The sequence below is a fragment of the Apteryx rowi genome, unplaced genomic scaffold (genome assembly GCF_003343035.1).
Source record: "Apteryx rowi isolate R43461 unplaced genomic scaffold, aptRow1 scaffold_369, whole genome shotgun sequence".
Lineage (NCBI taxonomy): Eukaryota > Metazoa > Chordata > Aves > Apterygiformes > Apterygidae > Apteryx > Apteryx rowi.
In genome coordinates this window covers 482938-502470 of record NW_020450185.1, presented here as the reverse complement: position 1 = coordinate 502470, position 19533 = coordinate 482938, and the positions used below count along the sequence as shown (strand labels likewise).

The 19533-nt window shown below is 38.1% G+C and overlaps 1 protein-coding gene across 3 annotated transcripts in view; it reads left to right on the top strand.

The window, feature by feature from the left end:
* UBE2D1 (ubiquitin conjugating enzyme E2 D1) overlaps window positions 1-18301 on the top strand; it is a 20032-nt gene extending 1731 nt beyond the window's left edge. Inside the window, exons 2-8 of one of the 3 annotated variants that reach the window (XM_026073461.1) lie at window positions 8214-8277; window positions 8373-8404; window positions 10619-10736; window positions 11247-11324; window positions 11627-11732; window positions 14263-14314; window positions 17400-18301. In XM_026073461.1, coding sequence (XP_025929246.1) covers window positions 10686-10736; window positions 11247-11324; window positions 11627-11732; window positions 14263-14314; window positions 17400-17445 — 333 coding nt within the window. In that variant the 5' untranslated portion in view covers window positions 8214-8277; window positions 8373-8404; window positions 10619-10685 and the 3' untranslated portion in view covers window positions 17446-18301. Of the gene's footprint in view, window positions 1-8213; window positions 8278-8372; window positions 8405-10618; window positions 10737-11246; window positions 11325-11626; window positions 11733-14220; window positions 14315-17399 lie in introns of all 3 variants that reach the window. The other 2 variants (XM_026073459.1, XM_026073460.1) reach the window with 2 other exon arrangements.
* The last annotated feature ends 1232 nt before the right edge of the window (window positions 18302-19533 follow it).

The window sequence follows — 19533 nt, the reverse complement described above, 5'->3', positions numbered from 1 at the left end:
GCCGTCTCAAGCCGTCGTTAATAAATAACCGCCCGGGAATATTTCCCCAGCCTAAGGCCGTGTGCTCGGGAGGTGCCGGGCGAAAGGCGAAGTTGTGCGGCCGGTTGCCTCTGGAGGGGGCGAAGCGCCCCGCGCTGGGCAGCGCCCTCAGCCCCTGCTCGCTCTGACCTCCGCGCGCGTCCCGCCGTGCGAGCCTGGAGGGGGTGCTTGGAAGCGGCCGGGCTTTCGGTGAGGGGGGCGAACCTCCAGGCTCCTGCTGTCCGCGAGACCTGACCCACCGCTGTGCCGCGGAGACAAAAAGGCGCTGGGAGTTGTAAACACGGAAACGCGGTTAACCGTTAGCGTGTTGGCTGCGTTGTAAAGTCGGTGTTGGGCTGTCGCTGCGGCGCGCTTAGTCATTCGTGCTGTCCTGGATCTGCTACTGTGCCGTAGTTTCTTGTGCGGGTTTAGGATGTAGACGTTGCAGAAGGGGGATCCCGTCAGAGCAGTTCGCCCTGCCGCGGGCAGGCTCGTATACCCTGCGATAGAGAGGAAGTTACTGGCGTGAATTTCTGCCAGAAGTCAGTAGTCAGGTCGCACGGTGCAGGTCTTACTATGTCTTTATAGGTGCCACAGTTAGGGAGACTTTGGTTGCTCAGTGTCATTTATTTTATTAGGAGTGTTACATTTGAGTATTATTTCGAACATGAATAAATGAATGCAGTTCTTTAGCAATAAGTTCTGTCATGCTTTTGCGTATTATGTGAACGCTTTGCCTTTTGTGGGTTTTTAATTTCCTACCTTTTCTTTGAGTACATCCTCATCCTTGTGCTTATAAGAAAAGAACTGTCCTGGATACCTTCTCTTTCCCTTTCCCTTTCTTGTTCAGCTTTTTTCTGCTAAGGTGACAGACACAGAGAAGGTGGAAAGCCTGGTAGTTCACTAGTATTTTTCAGATGAAGTGATAAATAGTTTGTGGTCTTCCAAACGAGGTCCTGCTAGAGTAGAGTTCCTTTCTGTATTTTTTCCTCTTATTGCTTTCCCTATGTAACTACTTTTCCTGCTTTAGAGACTTCCATATGTATTGGAAAGCCACAACTTACTTTAATGTGGCATTTTACAAACCTTATGTTGGATAGATGTGAAATTTGTGAGCAAATCGTCACACTAAGAGTACTTTTTTATCCTGTTAGCTGTATTAGCCTTTTTCTACTATTTGAAAAGAAGAAATGCTGACTGGGATGCTGAAGTCAAGGTTGTATGAGATTTCCCACTTGCATGATAGCTTTTATCTGAAATAGGCAGGAATATTGTGGAAGGAGCTACCTGAAGAGTTGAGATTAGATTCCGTACTAGGTATCTCTTGCTTCTAGCTTGCTGCAGAAATGACTGATGCTGGATTTCTTTTTTTCATTAACTTCCCTCATTGCTCTCAGCTGCCTTTCCAGGGTAAGAAAATACAACTACCAGAGGGACTTGGTCTGCAGACTGCCTCCAAAACAATGTCTTAACAAGTCACTTGCTGTGGAAGAGGCTAGTGGCAAGGAAATAGCATTCTTTCAAATCAAAAGTTAAAATGAGGGGGAAAATGTTTGTAAAGGCAAACTGTCTTGATGTCATTCTAATATGTAGGGCTTTCTTTAAAGTTACAAGACTGGAAAAGCTAGTGCTAGATGAAATGTATTTGTGGGATGGTGTGCTTATCCCATCTAATTTCCAGATGTTTCAGCCTGGCTTTATAGATTGATAGTTATGGTGTATCTCAAGGGTAGAGGGAGATGAAATCTGGAGTAGAGGATATGACATAAGGACTTTGTGCTTTCACAAAGTGCCTAGAGGACCTCTTTGGAGAACAAACACGATGGTATTCCTTGGGAACTCGTCAGTCAAGACATACTGTCCCTGGTTAAGCTTGTGTGTGCTTACAGCGGTTCAGAATTGTATTCCAACATAGCTAAGGGATTATGGTGGTGAGCTTGAGTGTTTGTTCACAATAATTCTGATAATTTGTGTGGTCAAGATGGTAGCACCAACTGAGGAAACAGAGCTGTAATACACAGTGAACATTAGTAAGTTAGCATACGTTGTCTCATGTTGCTTGGGAGTCCTATTTCTAGCTAATATTGCCATTACGATCTGTGTCATTTCATCCTTTCTTTCATTTATCCACCTTGCAGTATTGCCTTTTGAGAAGGGCCTCTTCAAAGGTGGACAGCTTGCAGGCTTCAGTGAGAAGACGTATTTCTAATAATGAAAAGACATATTATGCTGGGGAGCTGTCTAAAAATCAAGCAACTGCATAACCAGTAAGCAGCTGATATTGCACATGAAGGTGTTTCCAGATCAGCACTGAGAGTGGAATAGCAGTGAGGACATGAACCCTTGCTGCCTAAACACAACAGTCACTGCCAGCTCCATGACAAATTCATCCCAGAGTTCACTAGGAGCAGAGTTTCTAGTTCATCTTAAGCTGAGGAGCCTGTATTAGTTTACCTCGTCAGTGCTTTGCTTTGCTCTTTGAAAGAGAAGCAGTGCGTTTCTATGCCGAGAAAACCCTTAGACTGCACTGTAAGTGTTACGTACAATGGAAGCTCCTTGGGGCAGGAGCTGCTTCTGTGTAGTCTGTGCAGTACCACTGAAAGAATAATCCTCTTTGTTGTGGCCACTGCAAACTCCAGTTGCTGCAAATCATGAGAACAAAACAAATAGTATAGGTTTTTAATTATTTGGGAAAGGATATGCTGCAAAGAAGCCTGTACTGTTACCAGCTCTGAAAATTGAGATGCCGTTGTTTGTGTGCTAAGCAGAAAATGTTCAGGCTCCCGGGTTATATAAGTTTTTGTTTAGCTTAGTTTTATCTGTCATTCCTGCGGAGAACCATTTTCTTCATATTTCTGTTCATAATTCTTTGTTTACATGTCTAATTGTGAGTTTGTTTTCCCATTGGTTCAGTATTACAGTTGTGAATATACTTTAGTTGTAAATCCTCTCCTTCCTGGTGTTCTTCTCATGTTAATGCAATTTCTTGTGTTTGTTAATGGCTCAGACAAATTGGAAAAATGTGTAAAAATGGTATTCACTTGCTCCCGTTACAAGCATAAAAAAAACTTGGACTCTTTTGGTTGGAAGAGCTGTTTCTGAAAACAGCAACAAAGTATTTTCTGACACATTTGAAGCCTGGTTTAAAAATAGCTGTTGTTCTTTATCTTGTCAGGGCATAGTGCTTGATTGTTTTTTCTGCCACAGCTCAATGAGAAAAGAAGCATTCAAACACTTAAATATGCCATTGAACTACATGTCCGTTTGTTTCGATGCCTATTTTGTATAGGCATACACTAACGGAATATACCAACTTGAATCTTCATGTTGAAAATAAGTTTTGTTACTGTAAATTAGCGCAGATAAAATTTTGTCAACACTTGTGGCTTAAGTTTTGATTTTAAACTATTGAATCGCATGCTGTCTTTGGTAATAAACACTGAGGAAACCCCTTCTTGGGAGCCATAATGTGAAATGTTTAAATTTGCCTTCAAAACTTCAACTGTGCTATCGCAGCAATATTTTTTGCATTGAAACAGTCTATAAAAATAGAATGTATACTAGTCATAAACATTAACTTGCTCTCTATTTGAGAAATGTTCTGATAAATATTTGTCTGCTTTACATGTACCAGATGCATGCAGAACAGAGAATCCTTAACTAGCCTTCGAGCACAATCACTGCCTTTAGGTGCTTTTTGGACAGATGATTCCGAAAGCCATTAATCTTATAGCAGCAGTGTATGTATGGAATTGTAAAGAAGTGAGTCTGTGGTCTACAGTGCATTTTGTGCAAGAAATTAAGAACATAGCTGGCAGATTTAAAAACCTCCGTTTTAAATAACGGGGCAGGAAAAAGAGGCTCTGGTTGTGGTTGCTTGTATCTTAGAAAAATAAAATAGCTTTTAGTGATGCTGCCTGCCATTGATTTCAGTCTTTTGATAGCCTCTAGGCTTTTTTTCTGTCTTTTTTTTTTTTTTTTTTTTTTAAGAATTGCAAATAAATGAGATATTTTTAGGGCTGATGTTTGTTAATACTCATGGACATAGGCACTGAGTGTCCATGAGTACTATGATGAGGATGTTTATCCTCCTGTTATCAAAGCATCCTTTTCAGTCTTGATCCAGTAGCTTTTTAGGACAAACCCCTGACAGCTAATGAAGTATATTAACTGTTTAACTGGCCCTTCCGGAGTTCTGAAGCAAACAACTTTCCTGGCACTCTTCACCATCGTTATACTTTTATGAAATGTATGCTATATTAAACTGTGACAGTGAGCGATGGTCTGCACATGCAAAAGTATTTTTAGCACTTATAACTTACTGTAGAATACATATACTTTTTTTAGTCTGTTAAACTTGATTTTTTTAAATTTTTGTCTCATGCTGTCCACAGAACTGTTCCTTCTAGTGTGGATGTGGTGTGGTGAAAGGTGATAAGTCAGAGGTGTAGCTATAACCGTCTCCGCTAATTGTTGTCTGATGTTTGTATCATTAATATTACTGTGTTAGCTATACTTGGTGATCAGTCCTATTTGCTTTTGTGTTCTGCTGATGTTTTGTAGTTTTAAACATAAGAAGTTTACGGTTACACTCATTCATTGTGACTAGTTAGACGTATAGAATTAGTGTTTTATCCCAATCAAGCCATGATAACTTTGCACAGAGAAAGGGATGCTAGGAGGAATAGATCCCTAATACTCTCAAACAAAGAAAAATATTACAGAACAGAATAAAATTTGGCATGTGTTGGAGTTCCTGATAGATACTTTTATGCTGTGACATTCACCACTGTTGGAAATGACTGATACTTGTGTTTGCATCTCCCGCAAGCAAAATGTTATTGTGTTTTTGCATATTCTCATTAAAGACACGTTGCACTGGTGTATGCTGTAAACTGCAGTGCTGAGTCTCTCTTTTGAAACAGAATCTGCACTGCTTTGAGGTATAGATCCTGTTCATTAGCCTGCCTACATCAAAGCCTTGCACCAGCAGTTTCTATACCATTGACTAAAAATATTAGTGCAGGCAAGCAACCAGGCATGCATAATGCAGCAACAAGATGACAATCCATAAAACAAGGACAAGATGCCAGAAACAACTGACTTAAAATTACAGGAACATTTTTGGTGTTGACTGTCTAATCGGTTAGCTTTACATGCAGTTCTTTTGCACTGCTCGATGAAGCTTCAGCATGTTGTGTTTTGTAGCTCTTCATCCTTGTCACAGCAAGGTTTTCTTTCTTGTGAAGAGTTTATTTGCTGCTTTGTGTAGAGAATTCTTGGATTTAACAGCTCTTTCTCTTGCCAGTATATAAAGTTGTGAAGCAGTTTTTCTAGCTCTACTTACACAAGGGAATCTTTACACTCAACTATTTTAGTGTTCAGCTCTGGACACTGACAAGTCAGTGGTCAGGCAGACTCATAAGGGACCTTCTGACTATGTCCTTACAGCATTTCAAAAGATGTAGGAAGGCCTGAAGCCTATATGTTACAGCTCTCTGCATAATTTTGCTTTGAGTATGAAGCTTAGCCAGCATCATTACTCTAACAGCATAAAGCGAAATCATTCTTTGATTTTTATCATAGCTTGATCTGAGCTTCTGTATGTAAAGCCTCAAACTGTTCTCTGTCAAATTCAACTTACAAGGTTTGATCTTGTTACTCTTGGTATTTTTAAACCACATGAACTTCAGTACATTGTTTCTCATGACTGGAAAACATGGCCTAAATTTTCTCTGTCAGGATCTGACTATTTTTTCCCATCTGCATAAGCGCTCTTAATGTATCCATGAATACTGCTCTCATTGAGTGGCCTAGAGAACTTTTTCTTCATCACTGTTAGGGAAGTGTTAATAACAGCTTTTTGAAGTTCTAGATCTGGTATTATGAGCTACAATTTAAAAACATGATTTTATCATAGACAGATGTCAATGCCTTTAGCCTGAACAAGTTGAAAGTATATACCTGAGGAGCCTTGGCCAATCCCTACCAGTTCGGAAGTGCACATGTACATATGAATGAAAAAACAATTTGTGTGTTTCTTGAGTGTGTAAGTATCTTGAGGAAAGCATCTAACAACTAGAAGTGTTGTTTTCGACTCCAAAACTGTTGAGTGCTTGTCTAGCAGCTGTAGTAATGTTCACATATGCATAAATAAATGTTTGCATAAATTTTAGAGGCTTTCTGAGGAGTTAAGCTACGCCTTTTTCCCATCACTGCAGTTAATTTGGTAGTCATCCATAACCGCTATAAAACACTTGATTTCAGGCTTTGATTGAGTTTTTCACTTTAGCTGGCAGTCTTGTGTAGATGACTTTTTTAGCATCTGTACAAGACAAAATCTTCCCATGTTGGGTTAGATCTTGAGTTGCAAATTTGAGTAGATGGTGGCTGTAACTGCTCTGCTGCTGCTTGTTGCAACTCTCATGACTCCTGGAAATTCGAGACTTGTTGATTCCCTTTTTGTACTGGCAGTGACTTGGCTTTGCGTGGATTACTGGTTCTCTATATCACTCCTGTAGTGAAATTTGAATCCTCAGATTAAAAAGGAAACTGCACTTTTAAAGGGTTTTGCTATTGCTTTTGTTGGTTAAAGTCTAACCTGGAGTGTTGTTTCTGGAATAGCATATGATTTCACCAACAGAATAAAATTGGGGCAAACAAGTAAAACTACTTAGCGACCTGAACTATTTACGTATATCAAAGAACTGTCTATCTTAATTACAAAGTTTGTGAGGAGTAACTTCAGAGCAAATGGTATTTTACTGCTCTACTAATTGGGTGAAGGTTTGTTGCAGTACATTTCCTTAAATTCGGGGGCAAGAGGGGAGCTGTAAAAAGTGTAGCTGAATTTAGGTGCCAAGCATTGCACCTTGTTCCCTGGGAAATGAGGTGTCTTGAAGAGAGTACTGTGTGAGCTGAACTGCTTACTGGATGTCGTAATCAGATGAATACCTCGCTGCAGCGGAGGAGTATAGTTTTTTTAACCCTTCAAACTGTACGTTAGGTCTGATCACAGTACATTCATGAATTCTCCTTTAAGTTAAACAGACTTTGCTCCAATTTAAAACTTGATTTTTGAAGTAGTTGTCTTGATTAATGATTTTTGTTTGGAAATGTTTTCGTTGCTACTCCTTAAGCTAACCTCAAGGAGATGTTTGCAGACCTGCTTATTACTATAGTTGACTTAAAGGTATATGTCCTGAGTAATTAGTTGAGTGACTTAGGAACAGTGACTTAGGGCAGTTCTTTTAGGTTACTTCAATGGAAGTATTTACACATAACTGTTAAACTTATAGCAGCAGAGTTCCTACTGGCTGGGAACTGGAAAAAGTAAGTAGCTTGTTCTTAGTATAGAAAAGCTTTAGACATAAAGTAATATATAGAATTAGACAAGGAAAACAAACCAGCATTAATGCCTGGCTTGTCTTTTATTTGATATAGTGAAGATAAATCGGATGAAAAGCTGTGGTGTTTTTGCATAATTAAATAATAATTTTAAGCTATTTGAGACTGTGTAGACTTCTGTAAAAGAAATAATCAGGTGATCTGCAAAAACTGTTCTGAACACTTCTCTTAAATTTCAACTTTCTTGAGTTTTCTTATAAATCATTTTGAAAAAAATTATGTAGAGAATTAAATCAAGGTACGTTAAATAAGGTGTGACACTAATATTTTTCCTTTGTTTTCTAGTTCACTTAAGACCCTTCATGATATTTTTATATATCGCTTCTAGGAAAATTGCAAGCACTTTATGAGCTAGTTTAACTCAGCTAATGTATACAGATTAGTCCACTACAAGAAGCTTTTGTAAAATCAAAAGCTAAAGGAACAGTCAGATTAGCACAACAATTTCTAAATTAAGCAGTGAGCTTACTGAGAAATCAAATAACCCTTCATTTTCTTCGTTTCCTTCTGCCTTTACAGTGAAATTTCAGTAGATCCAACTTATTATGAACTTAGTAATAACTCTTACATACTCTCAGGTATTAATTGGTAGCATAATATTGTCTTACTGGAAATCTGCCTAGAAAAATTCTTTTCATATTGCAGGGCACTTCACATTTTGATTTCTTTAAAAAAATTTCAGCTCTGTTTCATGAAATCTGTCTAGTGTGTTTTCACTCTTGGAAGTGATGTTATGTGATCTGTATGTTCATGTAGATATGCTTCAAATATTTGTATATTCCTTACAGGAACTAAGTGATCTTCAGCGTGACCCACCGGCCCACTGTTCTGCTGGACCTGTTGGAGATGACTGTAAGTTCTTCATAGTATATTGCTACAGTTGACCTTTTTTTCAGTTAAGAGCAAGCTCAGAAGAACTCTAATCGTTTTATCTTTTTGACTTTCAGTATTTCATTGGCAAGCAACTATTATGGGACCTGTAAGTATATAATTCATACCCTTTAGAAAAGTAGACCTTGTTTTCCTTTTGATTATGGAAGGATTCATTTGGGTGTATGTAAACATGACAGTCAAATTCATCGGTGTCCTGTGCAGATTAAAGATTTGGGGTGTCATTGTTGCTATTCTTAGTGATCTGGTACTAGTTTCTTTCTATAACTCTTAAAAAATCCCTCCTCCTCCTCCTCCTGTTCCTGAAATCAGAGATGTTTAATCAGTCAACCATAAGGTTTGAATCAATGGTGTGCTGTGAACTGAAAAGCTTGCTTTCCAAAGATGATCATTACAATTCTGGAAGAGTCATCCATCCAAAAGGAGAAATAATTGGTGTAATCCAATGTAAAAGTTAGTAAATGTAAATGAGAGTGGGGTTGCACAAGGAGATTTGGGGGCTTTCAGATAGTCGGAGCTCATTTGATGGCTGTGAGGTGGCTCTGCCAAAAACGGTTGACTTTTGGGAGCTGTAGTCCAGCAATTGTGAGTACTTTGGGTTTCTACATGAGAAAAGACTGCTTTCCTCAGGCTGAGGGAGATCTCTAAAGACTTAAGACTCTCTTAAAATAAATGATGTAAGAAAGGGTAGGAGTGCTTAAAAAAAAGTTGTGAAGGAATCCTGGAAAGGATTTCAGCAAAGAGAATGAAGAAGAACATGACCTGAGGGAAGGGCTGTTTATCAATAGCATGGTAAGTTTGTATTCCTATTCTTTCCCTTTTGGACTTCTTGCTAACTTGAAAAGAGGAGTTTCTGGTTCAGGCAGGCAGTGAGCTGAACCAGTCCAGGAGTTGGAAATTTGAGACAGTACTTAATCCAGTGACATACAGCTTCACACGGTGGAGAAAATGGAATTATGGCTGCTTTGAGACAGTGTTTCAGCATCTTCAGCACAGCTCCTCTGAGTCAATGAAAGATGAGTTATTGATTTACCAGTGAAATGCTGGAGCCTGTTGCCCAACTTGTCAGTGGCCCAGCAGCAACTCAAATGCTTGTGACAAGCTTTTCTATAGGATACTAAAAAATGTGCCACTGTTCTTTACTAACTGTTACTTCATTGGGCCACTCTGCCCTTGCCCCTCTGCAGTGCTTAAAGGTGAGTGGCAAAACAGCAAAGAATATATACAGTTAAGAAAAACTTATGTGCTGATTGTCCCTAGTGTCGTCTCTTTCTGAATGACCCGGTGACCTGAATAAGGGAAATATTAGCACATAAATCCCAACTAAGCTTTCTTTTTTTCCAGTTTGCAGTTCACCTTTAATATCCCATAGGGCAAAATGTTCTTCTCTTCCCTTCAAGTTCCTTAGACTTCTCTAGTTCTGGATAAGAATGAGAATCGCTTGCCAGCCTTTCTCAGCTTTAGCTGCCAAAAAGAAAAGCCGCACTATCGGCATGTTATCCTTTATCTTGATGAGAAAAGCAGATGTACCTTCTGTATACTTTCTGATGGGCTGAGGGGAGCACAGGATTAAAGCTTACCTTCAGAATTCACTTCCGATGTGTGGAAGCAAGATAACCTCTCCTCCTGTCTCTGGGCGTCATCAGTTTGTTTTATACACCTTACCCGCCAAACATAGCGCGACTTCACTTTGCCTTCTCTCTGACACTGAACTTGTCTGATCTTCAGCTTATTTTAACTTTGACAAATCCATTTACTATGCATGCAAGCACTGCTTTCAAACCTAATTGGAAGTACAGTGGCAATCTCTTCTGGTGTTACCTAATGCTGACTTCTTAGCAATACTATATATAACCTGTCTTACATTGCAACACTGTCTGCATTTTGAGTGCATAGGAAGACCTGTCTTAAAATGAACCATTTGTGGCTTTACATATTACATTCTTCTCTAAAGCTGTAATTTTTGCTCATTTCTATGGTCAACTTTTCATTTAAAAACAGGCCACCTTTTCTCTCATAAGAAAACCAAAAACTTGATGTTCTACAGCTTTGCTGAGACTGGGTCCCTACATGGCTGTTTTAAACTTATCAAAGTAATGAGAGGTATTCTTTCCGTTCCATTAATCAGAAATTGCAGGTTTGCTCTCCATCACTTAGTGTTGAGACTTTTTCCCCCCTTTTTTAATTAATAGGAAGGAAAGGTGTCCTCAGCAGATGACTGCAACAAAGTTACTTCTGTTAACTGTGTGCAACCTGGACATAAACCTGTGCACATGTTCTCTAACAAAATGCATGTTCACAGATTTGTACAGGTCACAAAGATGTTGTGTGTTTTAAAACTCCCTGATGTCATCATGATCAACTGAATTATGTTGGAAAATCCTACTCTTTGCATCTGCAAAGAGAAACCACTTCTTGAGGTAAGTATATTTGTAGCTTAAAGGTGGAGGCAGATGCTGAATATAGCAGAGCAGCTGTGATATTGCACAGAGGCAGGGTTTGAAAGACCTGCTCTGGGTTTTTTGTTCCCCTTGGTGCCCTGGAGCTAAGCTCCAGCAGTGCCTTGCAGCCCAGATACTGAGGAGGGAGGTAGTTTGGAGTGGAAGGATCAGCAGCTTGCTTACTCCACCAGTCCAACACTGCTCGCTCGCTTTCTCTCCCTGAGAAGGGCAACACTTGGGAGCTGTGTTGGGCTGCTGCAGTAGGAGCCATGGTTGGCTCTACCCTAGCTCCGCAGGCCAGTGGGAGGATGCCATTCCCTCAGCATCAGCTCTGTGCCTTCCCAGTACACAGCCTCTTGAGTGGGCTGTGTACTGGGGGGGGAAAGGAATTTTCTAAAATACTTGTGGCTTTGGGAGGTTCTTTGCATTCAGAAGGGAAGTGCCAAAATACCTGAAATATGTTAATGTTTTTTGTTTTTGTTTTTTCAGCCAGACAGTGCATATCAAGGGGGAGTATTTTTTCTCACAGTACACTTTCCAACAGACTATCCTTTCAAACCACCAAAGGTAAGTCCTTTCTCTCAGAAGTTATGCAAGTTCCAGTTCAGGGCTTTTTTTCGATGCTCTGACTGTTTGGGGCTCACTTCAGGGAGCTAAAGCCAGACAGGCCAGCAATAGGGTACATGTTTGTAGTGAGTGAATAGATATGACTGAATCCTAAAAGTGAGTGATAGGATGAGAGATTATACAATAGAATGTGTTGGGTATGGCAGATCTAGTATGACTGGGACCCAAAGGGACAGTATTTAGGATTCCAACTGTAATGAACAAGATTTGATGTTAACATCTTGTTTTGTTTTGAATTCCAGATTGCTTTTACAACAAAAATATACCATCCAAACATAAACAGTAATGGGAGTATCTGTCTTGATATCCTGAGATCACAGTGGTCACCAGCTCTGACTGTATCTAAAGGTAAATGCACAGGCGTGCTAATGAATTCATGAAATTGCATATGGTGCGATGGTGGGTTTTTTTTGGTGTTACTTCAGTGTCTGAAGGTAGCAGTGGGAACTCATTTATCCTGCATACAGAAGTGGCAAACTCCACTGGAATCCTTGTTAGGATCCAAGACCTCTCACAATTTGTTTGGAGTGTCACATTACATAATAGAATACGCGTGTGCCAAGGAAATACTCTAAAACAAATTGGGTAGGATAATAAATATCCAGTTAGCCTGAAAGGTAGTTTTTATATTATAGTTGACTGTGCATACAGAAATGAGGAGAAACTGGTGTCTGCTAGATGACAGAGCTACAAAATCAAAGGGATTTGGATGTAAATGGAAAACACCGATATTGACATGTGCCTGGGCTTACCTGACTGTGTACTGGTTTTTTGATAGCTTTTTGGGTTGCTTGAGCATCCTTGTGTGGGCTAAAGTCTTAATTCTACTTTATTTTAAAGGAAGAGAGATTGTTCTGGTTTGTATTCCTCTGTAAGACAAATATTTAAAAATGTAGTTGCTTTCCAGATCATCAGTAAAAGATTCCTTACAATATTCTAGTGCTTTATTTAAACTTTCTCAAGTTTGAAGACCCTTGATTCTTGCAATGTTGAGATTATAGTTAGGCAGTTCTTTTCTTGTAGGCTTTTTGTGTCACTTGAAAAGCTGCTTAATATGTGGGTGCTATCATTGCTTTTCTCACCCATGTTCAAAATGCTTAGGTGCACACTCAGTCATATTACAGAAAATTCTCAGGTGACTCCAAGTTTTAATCAATATCATGTCTTGCTTAGGTGCTTAAGAGCTCTCTAAACCATGTGTCTTTTTTTAAGAAGAATGTCATTGTTTTTTTGATCATTGTTTGGTGTACGAGCAAGAAAATATTGTCTGTCCAATCAAAACTGTTCTATGCAAGTGCAGTTGTTATACCTTCTTGGAAAAGCAGCTGCTGCCCGTGTGCAGTAATCTCAGAAGCTAAGTAAAATCTAAGTTTAACACTGTTTCCTGATGCAGCTACTGAAGGCATGACTTGTGTAGTCGATGCCAGCTTTCCTCAGAAACTGGCTGATTGTATTGCTGAGCAAAAATCGTCTTGTTTCCAGTTGGTTAGAAGGCACTTAGAAATGAGAGGTGGCATTTATATCTTGCCTAACAGTCAGCATTTCGGACTAAATGAAACCTCTGAGTTTTCAGGTCTTCTGTACTTTTTTGTGCCTTTACTTTTTGGTGAGTGCTCCTTCAGTTTTAAAGAGGGGCAGTCTACTGGTCTTACATGGTCTAAGTTGAAGAGCTTTTAGTGTACTTGCACATTATGTATCTTAAACTGGAAATCAGCTCAGTGGCTCATAGAAGCTTCTCCTTTATGGTTCTTGTTTCTAATATTATTGATGTATTTGGCACTTAATAAAATTGAAATATGTCAGTATAAAGTGGCTGAGCTTGCTACAGCCAAAAATGGGTATTAGTTCAGGTTGAACTGTTTTGTAACAAGGCGCAAAGCAAGAAAACCTTGTATTCTCCAGCAGCTAGTTACTGAAGTTAAGTTAATGATTTGGGGAACTTAACAGGTGTCTAATTCCCTTTTACAAGATGTTTAGAATTGCTTAACGGTGTACTCCTGGATCAGCAGGTATAGTGTCAGAGGTCTCTATTTCTTTTTGGTTATGATTTGTTGGATGTTTTGACTTGCCTCTGATTTTTCCGGAACAAGATCTTGAACAGATTTTACAAACCTAACTTTTTATGCGATTAACATTATAAATGCTGGAAATGTTACCAGCCACCTTTGTTTACTATAAATTACTAAAACATTGGTACAGTGTATGCAAATATTCATATTAGTTTTGAATATAAAATAAGTTTCCTGAAATGTATATACTGCAAGTGTTGTAAAATCAAACATCCTTGCTTTGATACCAGGAAATGAATATAGAATTATAAGAAGTGAGTACCTGTGTATAATACTGATAAAGTATCCCCCAAAGTGGAAGTCATATTTGAATCGAATGAAGTGAAATGTTGTTATGAAGGAGAGAATAACTCTGTCAGCCCAGAAGTGGGGAAGGATGTGCACAAATCCAATGTTGTGTGATAGTGTAACATTAATGATAAACTTAAATAATTGGAGGTGGAAAGGGGCTTAGTTTGAGCAAATATTCATATGGAACTGTGTAGTCTGTAGTTTGTTCAGTGTTCATAGGTTAAAACATGGGAGAGAGATCATTACAAAAGGTACAGGTCCATGGGCTGCAAGCTGTCTAGGCTAGTGATCAGAAAAATGGTCCTGGTCTTGTATAACCATTTCTGAGCAGAACTGCTGTGTAAAAGCTTAATACTAATATGCATTTGCTTTCCGACCTTCTGCTCCCTCCCCCCACTTCACTGTACTGGAATATATTAAAGATCTGTAGAAATAAAGCAAACTAACTTGTTTAATCTAGTGTCTCTTTTATTTAGTTTTATTGTCCATATGCTCCTTACTTTGTGATCCTAATCCAGATGATCCTTTAGTACCGGATATTGCACAGATCTACAAGTCAGACAAGGAAAAGTGAGTATAACATAGATATACATATTTTGTGTTTGTGGTGCTTGCAGATGCTTATCTGCTATACAACCTTCTACCTTAACTTTTCAAGATACTCTCTTCATAGATTTCTACAGTATAAAGGATTAGATGTTTAAATCTTGAAGATATCTGTCCATGGAATGGCAAGCAGGAAACTGTTGGATACTAATTTTTCGTATTTAAAGTTGCACAAAACATTCACACTGTTACATTGAATGTTTATATTCATTTTTCATTGCATGAAAAATCCCTTCTCAAATATAAATTATTTGTTGCTATCGTGGTCCTCCAGTTGTAAAACCTGTGCATTTGGTAAAAAGTTAGGTGTGAACTGTGGAATGTATGGTTTGAGACAATTTTATAAATGTAGCCTGGGCTAATATTGAGCTCTTTTTAGTGTTAGTGTCACATTTATTGCAAATTGCAACATCTTACAGAGAAGAACCTCTTTCTACTTTCCAGAACAATTGTGGAACTTGCAGGAAGTTTCTAGTATTGGGAAGGTAACATGGACGGCAGATAACTGAAGTATTACATACTTCTCAAATCAAAATCAGTTTTGATCCAAAAGTTTTAACTCTAAAAGTATTGTACTGACTGAAATTTCTATTCTTGGGCCTTTTACTTCTAGAGCGGAACCACCTGGATTTCCCAAAGTTCACTTTTGAGACTTGCTGACTTCTTCCTGTTGTACCTCACTCCTAAGGAGGGTTTTGAAATGCTGTGATATAACTACGTACATGGCTGAACCCTCACAGGATCAGATAACAGGATTTAGCGGTCACTAACAAGTCTGGTGCTTTGGCGTAATGGCATTTCTTTCCGGAGCGCTACTTCTATAGAGTGGTTCCTCTGGGCACTCAAAGTTTGAGTAGTGATGTCTGTGGATAGCTAAGCAAACTTAGGCATTGATTTCTTAAGAGTTCATTGCAGATGTGGGTGGCTGGAAACTCAGGCCTCTTATTCTGCAGTCTAGCCTGCATCGTTTCTGAAGGGTTGCATGGAGGAAATATTACTTCTGAGTGATTTTGTATCTTTGCTGCTTTCTGCTGATGTATCAGCTTATTTATTTCTCCCAGGCTCAAAAAATATACTTTATGCATAAAAAAGGTTACAGATTCAGTGATCCAGGAAGGAAAAATTACTCTGCTTACTACTGGGAGATTCTGTGGAACTCTGCTGCTTTAGGGATTTTGAGCACAACCCAGGATGTAGTCTTACCAGTATGGCCCGGACTGTCTTCTCTAACAGCATTTTCATGCCTGTCGCTTTCCTAGGTGTGTGTGAGCATAAGTAAGCCTGAATGAAGAGATCAAGTTAGGACAGTAACAAAGAGTAGGAGGCTCTAAGGTTTTCCAACCACATCCAGCGTGATTTACCAAGGATGAAATAACCTTCCCCAAAATGATTCTACCACAAAATTTCTGGTGGCCTTGACAAGAAATTAAATAGTCATAGCCATGCAATACATTCATGAATAGCCTAAACACCACTGATTATGTGACTTTTTGTTGAAGCCACTGAAATTGTCATAATTTAGTTTGGGGCAGGTCATTTTATCCTTGTTACTTAAGCTGATTTTTGGTAAATTTGCTGTTAGCTATTTCAATTGTTGGACTCCCTGTTTCATGTTCTCTGGAATTTTTGTGTGATATCCAGAAAACTTGCTGATTTGGTATTTTTTAGTACTGAGCCATTGAAGAACTTGTTGAGATGCATGGAAATGGCCTATAGTTCATCACATATCACAGCTCATGAAGATTTAAATATTGCTTTTACCTTGGGGACTGGATAGAGAAGGAATGAGATAGAAGTTAGATGGAAGTCTGTGGTCTAGTATTTGGAATGAGCCTCTTGCCCGGAGTGAAAATTATTAAAATGGCCTTTTTCTGACAGTTCTGTGTCTGATACAGTCAAGTCATGTACTCCATGTCTGAAGGGCTCGAACTCTGTGGCTTGTACTGCAAGGCGGATAGTTTTCAAGCTGAGGATGTGCCTCAGCCTCTGCCCATCCACTTACTCAATACTGCTTTCAGCTATCGTGCCTCCTGTTTGTGACTGAAGTGAAGAAGGGATACTTCATCTCCAAAACTAGAAATTTAATTGTTGTGGAATATACAGAGAAGGGGAAATTCTTGACTAAAGGGCTTCTCTTTTTATACTAATCACCTATTATTTTTTTAATCTTGTCTCAGATTTGGGAAATGAAGGATATAGCTGATACGTATGATCATCTATCTCCTTATTTTTTTAGCATATGCTAAAAATCCAAAGACTTGTATGATAGCATATTCTTAGCAACACAAACAAGTAACACATGATTTGGTATACTGAACTCAAGAAATGGTTTGGAGGAGGGGAACTTTTTAGTATTTCATCTGAAGAATCCAGAAGAAGGTGAAACTAACCTGAAGAGTGGAATGTAACAAATGTAAGGACTGAAGGGGAAGTTATTGATTCTCTGAGGACATTTACCTCTGGGAGTGCTAGTTAGCTTCATAGCAGAAGCAAAAGACCCAAGAGTTAAAATCTAGTCACAAAAAATGTTTTTTTGAGAATTTTTCCTTTTAAGTTCAGATGGCAGTGCAGAAGGGAGAATAAAAAACTCTCCTTCAAAATTAATGGAAATAACTGCAAGCTTCCTCAAAAACTTTCCATGCCCACCCTTTCCAAAACCAGTTAATTATACTGAATTTCATGCTATTGAAGTAAACTTTGTGAAATTGCCTACACATTTGGGAGTAATCAACAAATTCCTATTAATGTGAAGGTAAGGGAACTATCTGTGAAATGCAAGTGAAATATGCGCACTGATAGGCATTTTAATACAAATCTGTATTAAAACCTAAGACTGTTCTGAGCTTGAGTCAAAGTTCTTTTGATAGGTAACTTTAGAAGCTGAACATACAGTGGATATGTGTTATTTGGCTTTTAGACTTTTTAACATTATATGGATCAATCCTAAGAAGTGATAAGCTCAATAACATCTGTATAAAGCAAATATGTGGGCATTGTCAATGTATCACTAACAGATCTTCACTGTAATGCCTTCTTTCTGCACGTACAGATACAACAGACATGCAAGAGAATGGACTCAGAAATATGCAATGTAAACTTGTGAAGACTTTTTCATATACCACAGAGTACTGTAAATTCTAGGGTTTTTTTTCAAATTGGAAGGACATGGAGCACAGTTTACCATTTCAGTGTACCATGATGCCCTTTTTTTTCCTGTTTTGTTTTTTAACCCATGTAAGTGTGTTTCTGGAACAAGGGAAAAAAAGCTTCCAAAAAATAACCTTATGACTGTGATAAGAATATTTATCTTTTTTGTATGCTTGCAGAAGACATTTATTATGGTTTTTAAGAGTTGGACATCTGCATCTTCAGACTACAAGATCCATAATGCAGTTGTAAAACAACCAAATTATTTTTGCTGGAAAAGTAGCTGTTTTTACATGATAAATACTGTATGGGTGTCTTTAAGATATGTTGTCTGTTTCACAAGTGTGTTCAAACTTCATTTTGTTAGTTCACTTATATAATTTGTTTTTTTTTTACTGTATAGACTAAATGTATTTTATTTACCATGTAAGTCACTTCATTTTAGACTTACTTTCTTGTGCACAGTATTGACAAGATACAACTGCTAGTAATGAAAATAATTGGGATATCCCACCTGTTAGGATATTCTAAAGACTGACTGCAGATTTCTTAAAACCTAAAATGATCTTTGCACTGTAATTCTTAGTATGCTGATCATGGAGAAACACTTGTTTTTGATTCTGTTGCATACTTGACTTAATTTTATTGCAATGTGAACTAATTGCACTGCTATGTAGAAAGATATGTAACCTTTTTGTTGCTATTTACAACTGATTTTTCCCTGTGGGCAACATAACATTCTCACAGACCTTTTACAAATCTAAATGTAGCCTTTTCCATATAAATAAAATGCATTTTCTACTACTTTTCTTGGCTATTTTTTTAAAATCATGCATATCCTTGAAGTGCTTGTTCTGACGTTAGAAAATCAAAATATTAAGTATGCATGTGTATTGTAGGCAAAAGGGGAAGAAAGCCATGCATCTGATACTACTCAAAACTGTTGCAATTAATTTGTATGCTAGCTTTAAAGCATTTACTTAGCATGCTATACCCATTGCTTTTATATAGGACTTCAACTAATTTAATTGCGTATTATACATCTATTAATTTACTGAGGAAATACCACAAGTGTTTGAGCACCAAACACTTTATTTAAGGTGGTGTATTTGCAATATCGGAATGTTACAGTCAGTTTCTTACACCTGAAGCTAAATTATCCATTAACTGTCACTTCAGTTGCTTCAGACTATGCATGTAGCAAACCAGTAGCACTGGAGGGAGGCAGTCTTCTCTTATGAAATGTATTAAAACCAGAATAATTTTCATTTCCTATCATAAATTCTCTTTAGGTACCTGTAAATAAAAATGCATGACTAATGTTTTGCTCTGTACCTTACACATTAACCAAAAGTGACCTCCAGTTGGGAAATCTGCCATCACAAGAAAATATATTTTTAAGAAGACAAAATATTTGCTTTTTACTGTAATGAATGTCAAACTGGAATTTAGGATGGGGGAAGAAAGCATGCACAGTCAGAGCTTTTTTCCTACCAATGGAATACTGGTATCTTCACGCTTGCTGACTTACTGACTGTAATGGCATAAGCTGGTCACATACAAGAAGGTGTCGCTTCTGTGCTAGTTTTATCTATGACCCAGTAATGACTTTTGAAACACAAGCTTGATGGACACTGATTTTTATTAATCTTAAAATGTCCCTGTTCACTTTAGGTTGTAACAATATTTCATATGCTGAAGAAAAACATTTTTTTGTTATTAAAATAAGTGCTTCACTATACTTGAACTAGGATAATGTAGCTAGGAAGGTAAAGCCATTGTTATTTATACTTATTGCTAAATGGGTGGTAGGAAATTCTGACCATCAGAACGTGCTTCCAGAGCTTTTGATTTTTCTAGATTGTTAGTGATATGCTTGTACTAGAAGTTATTTAAATGTTTGCAATATCTGTATTGAAGTGTGTGAAACTGGAAGTTTGACTTGTATCTCAGAATACTCACTTTCTTTGGCTTACTGATATGTATTAGGACTGGTTTGAAAATGTTTCTACTCCTAACTGTTAATCTTTCAGTTG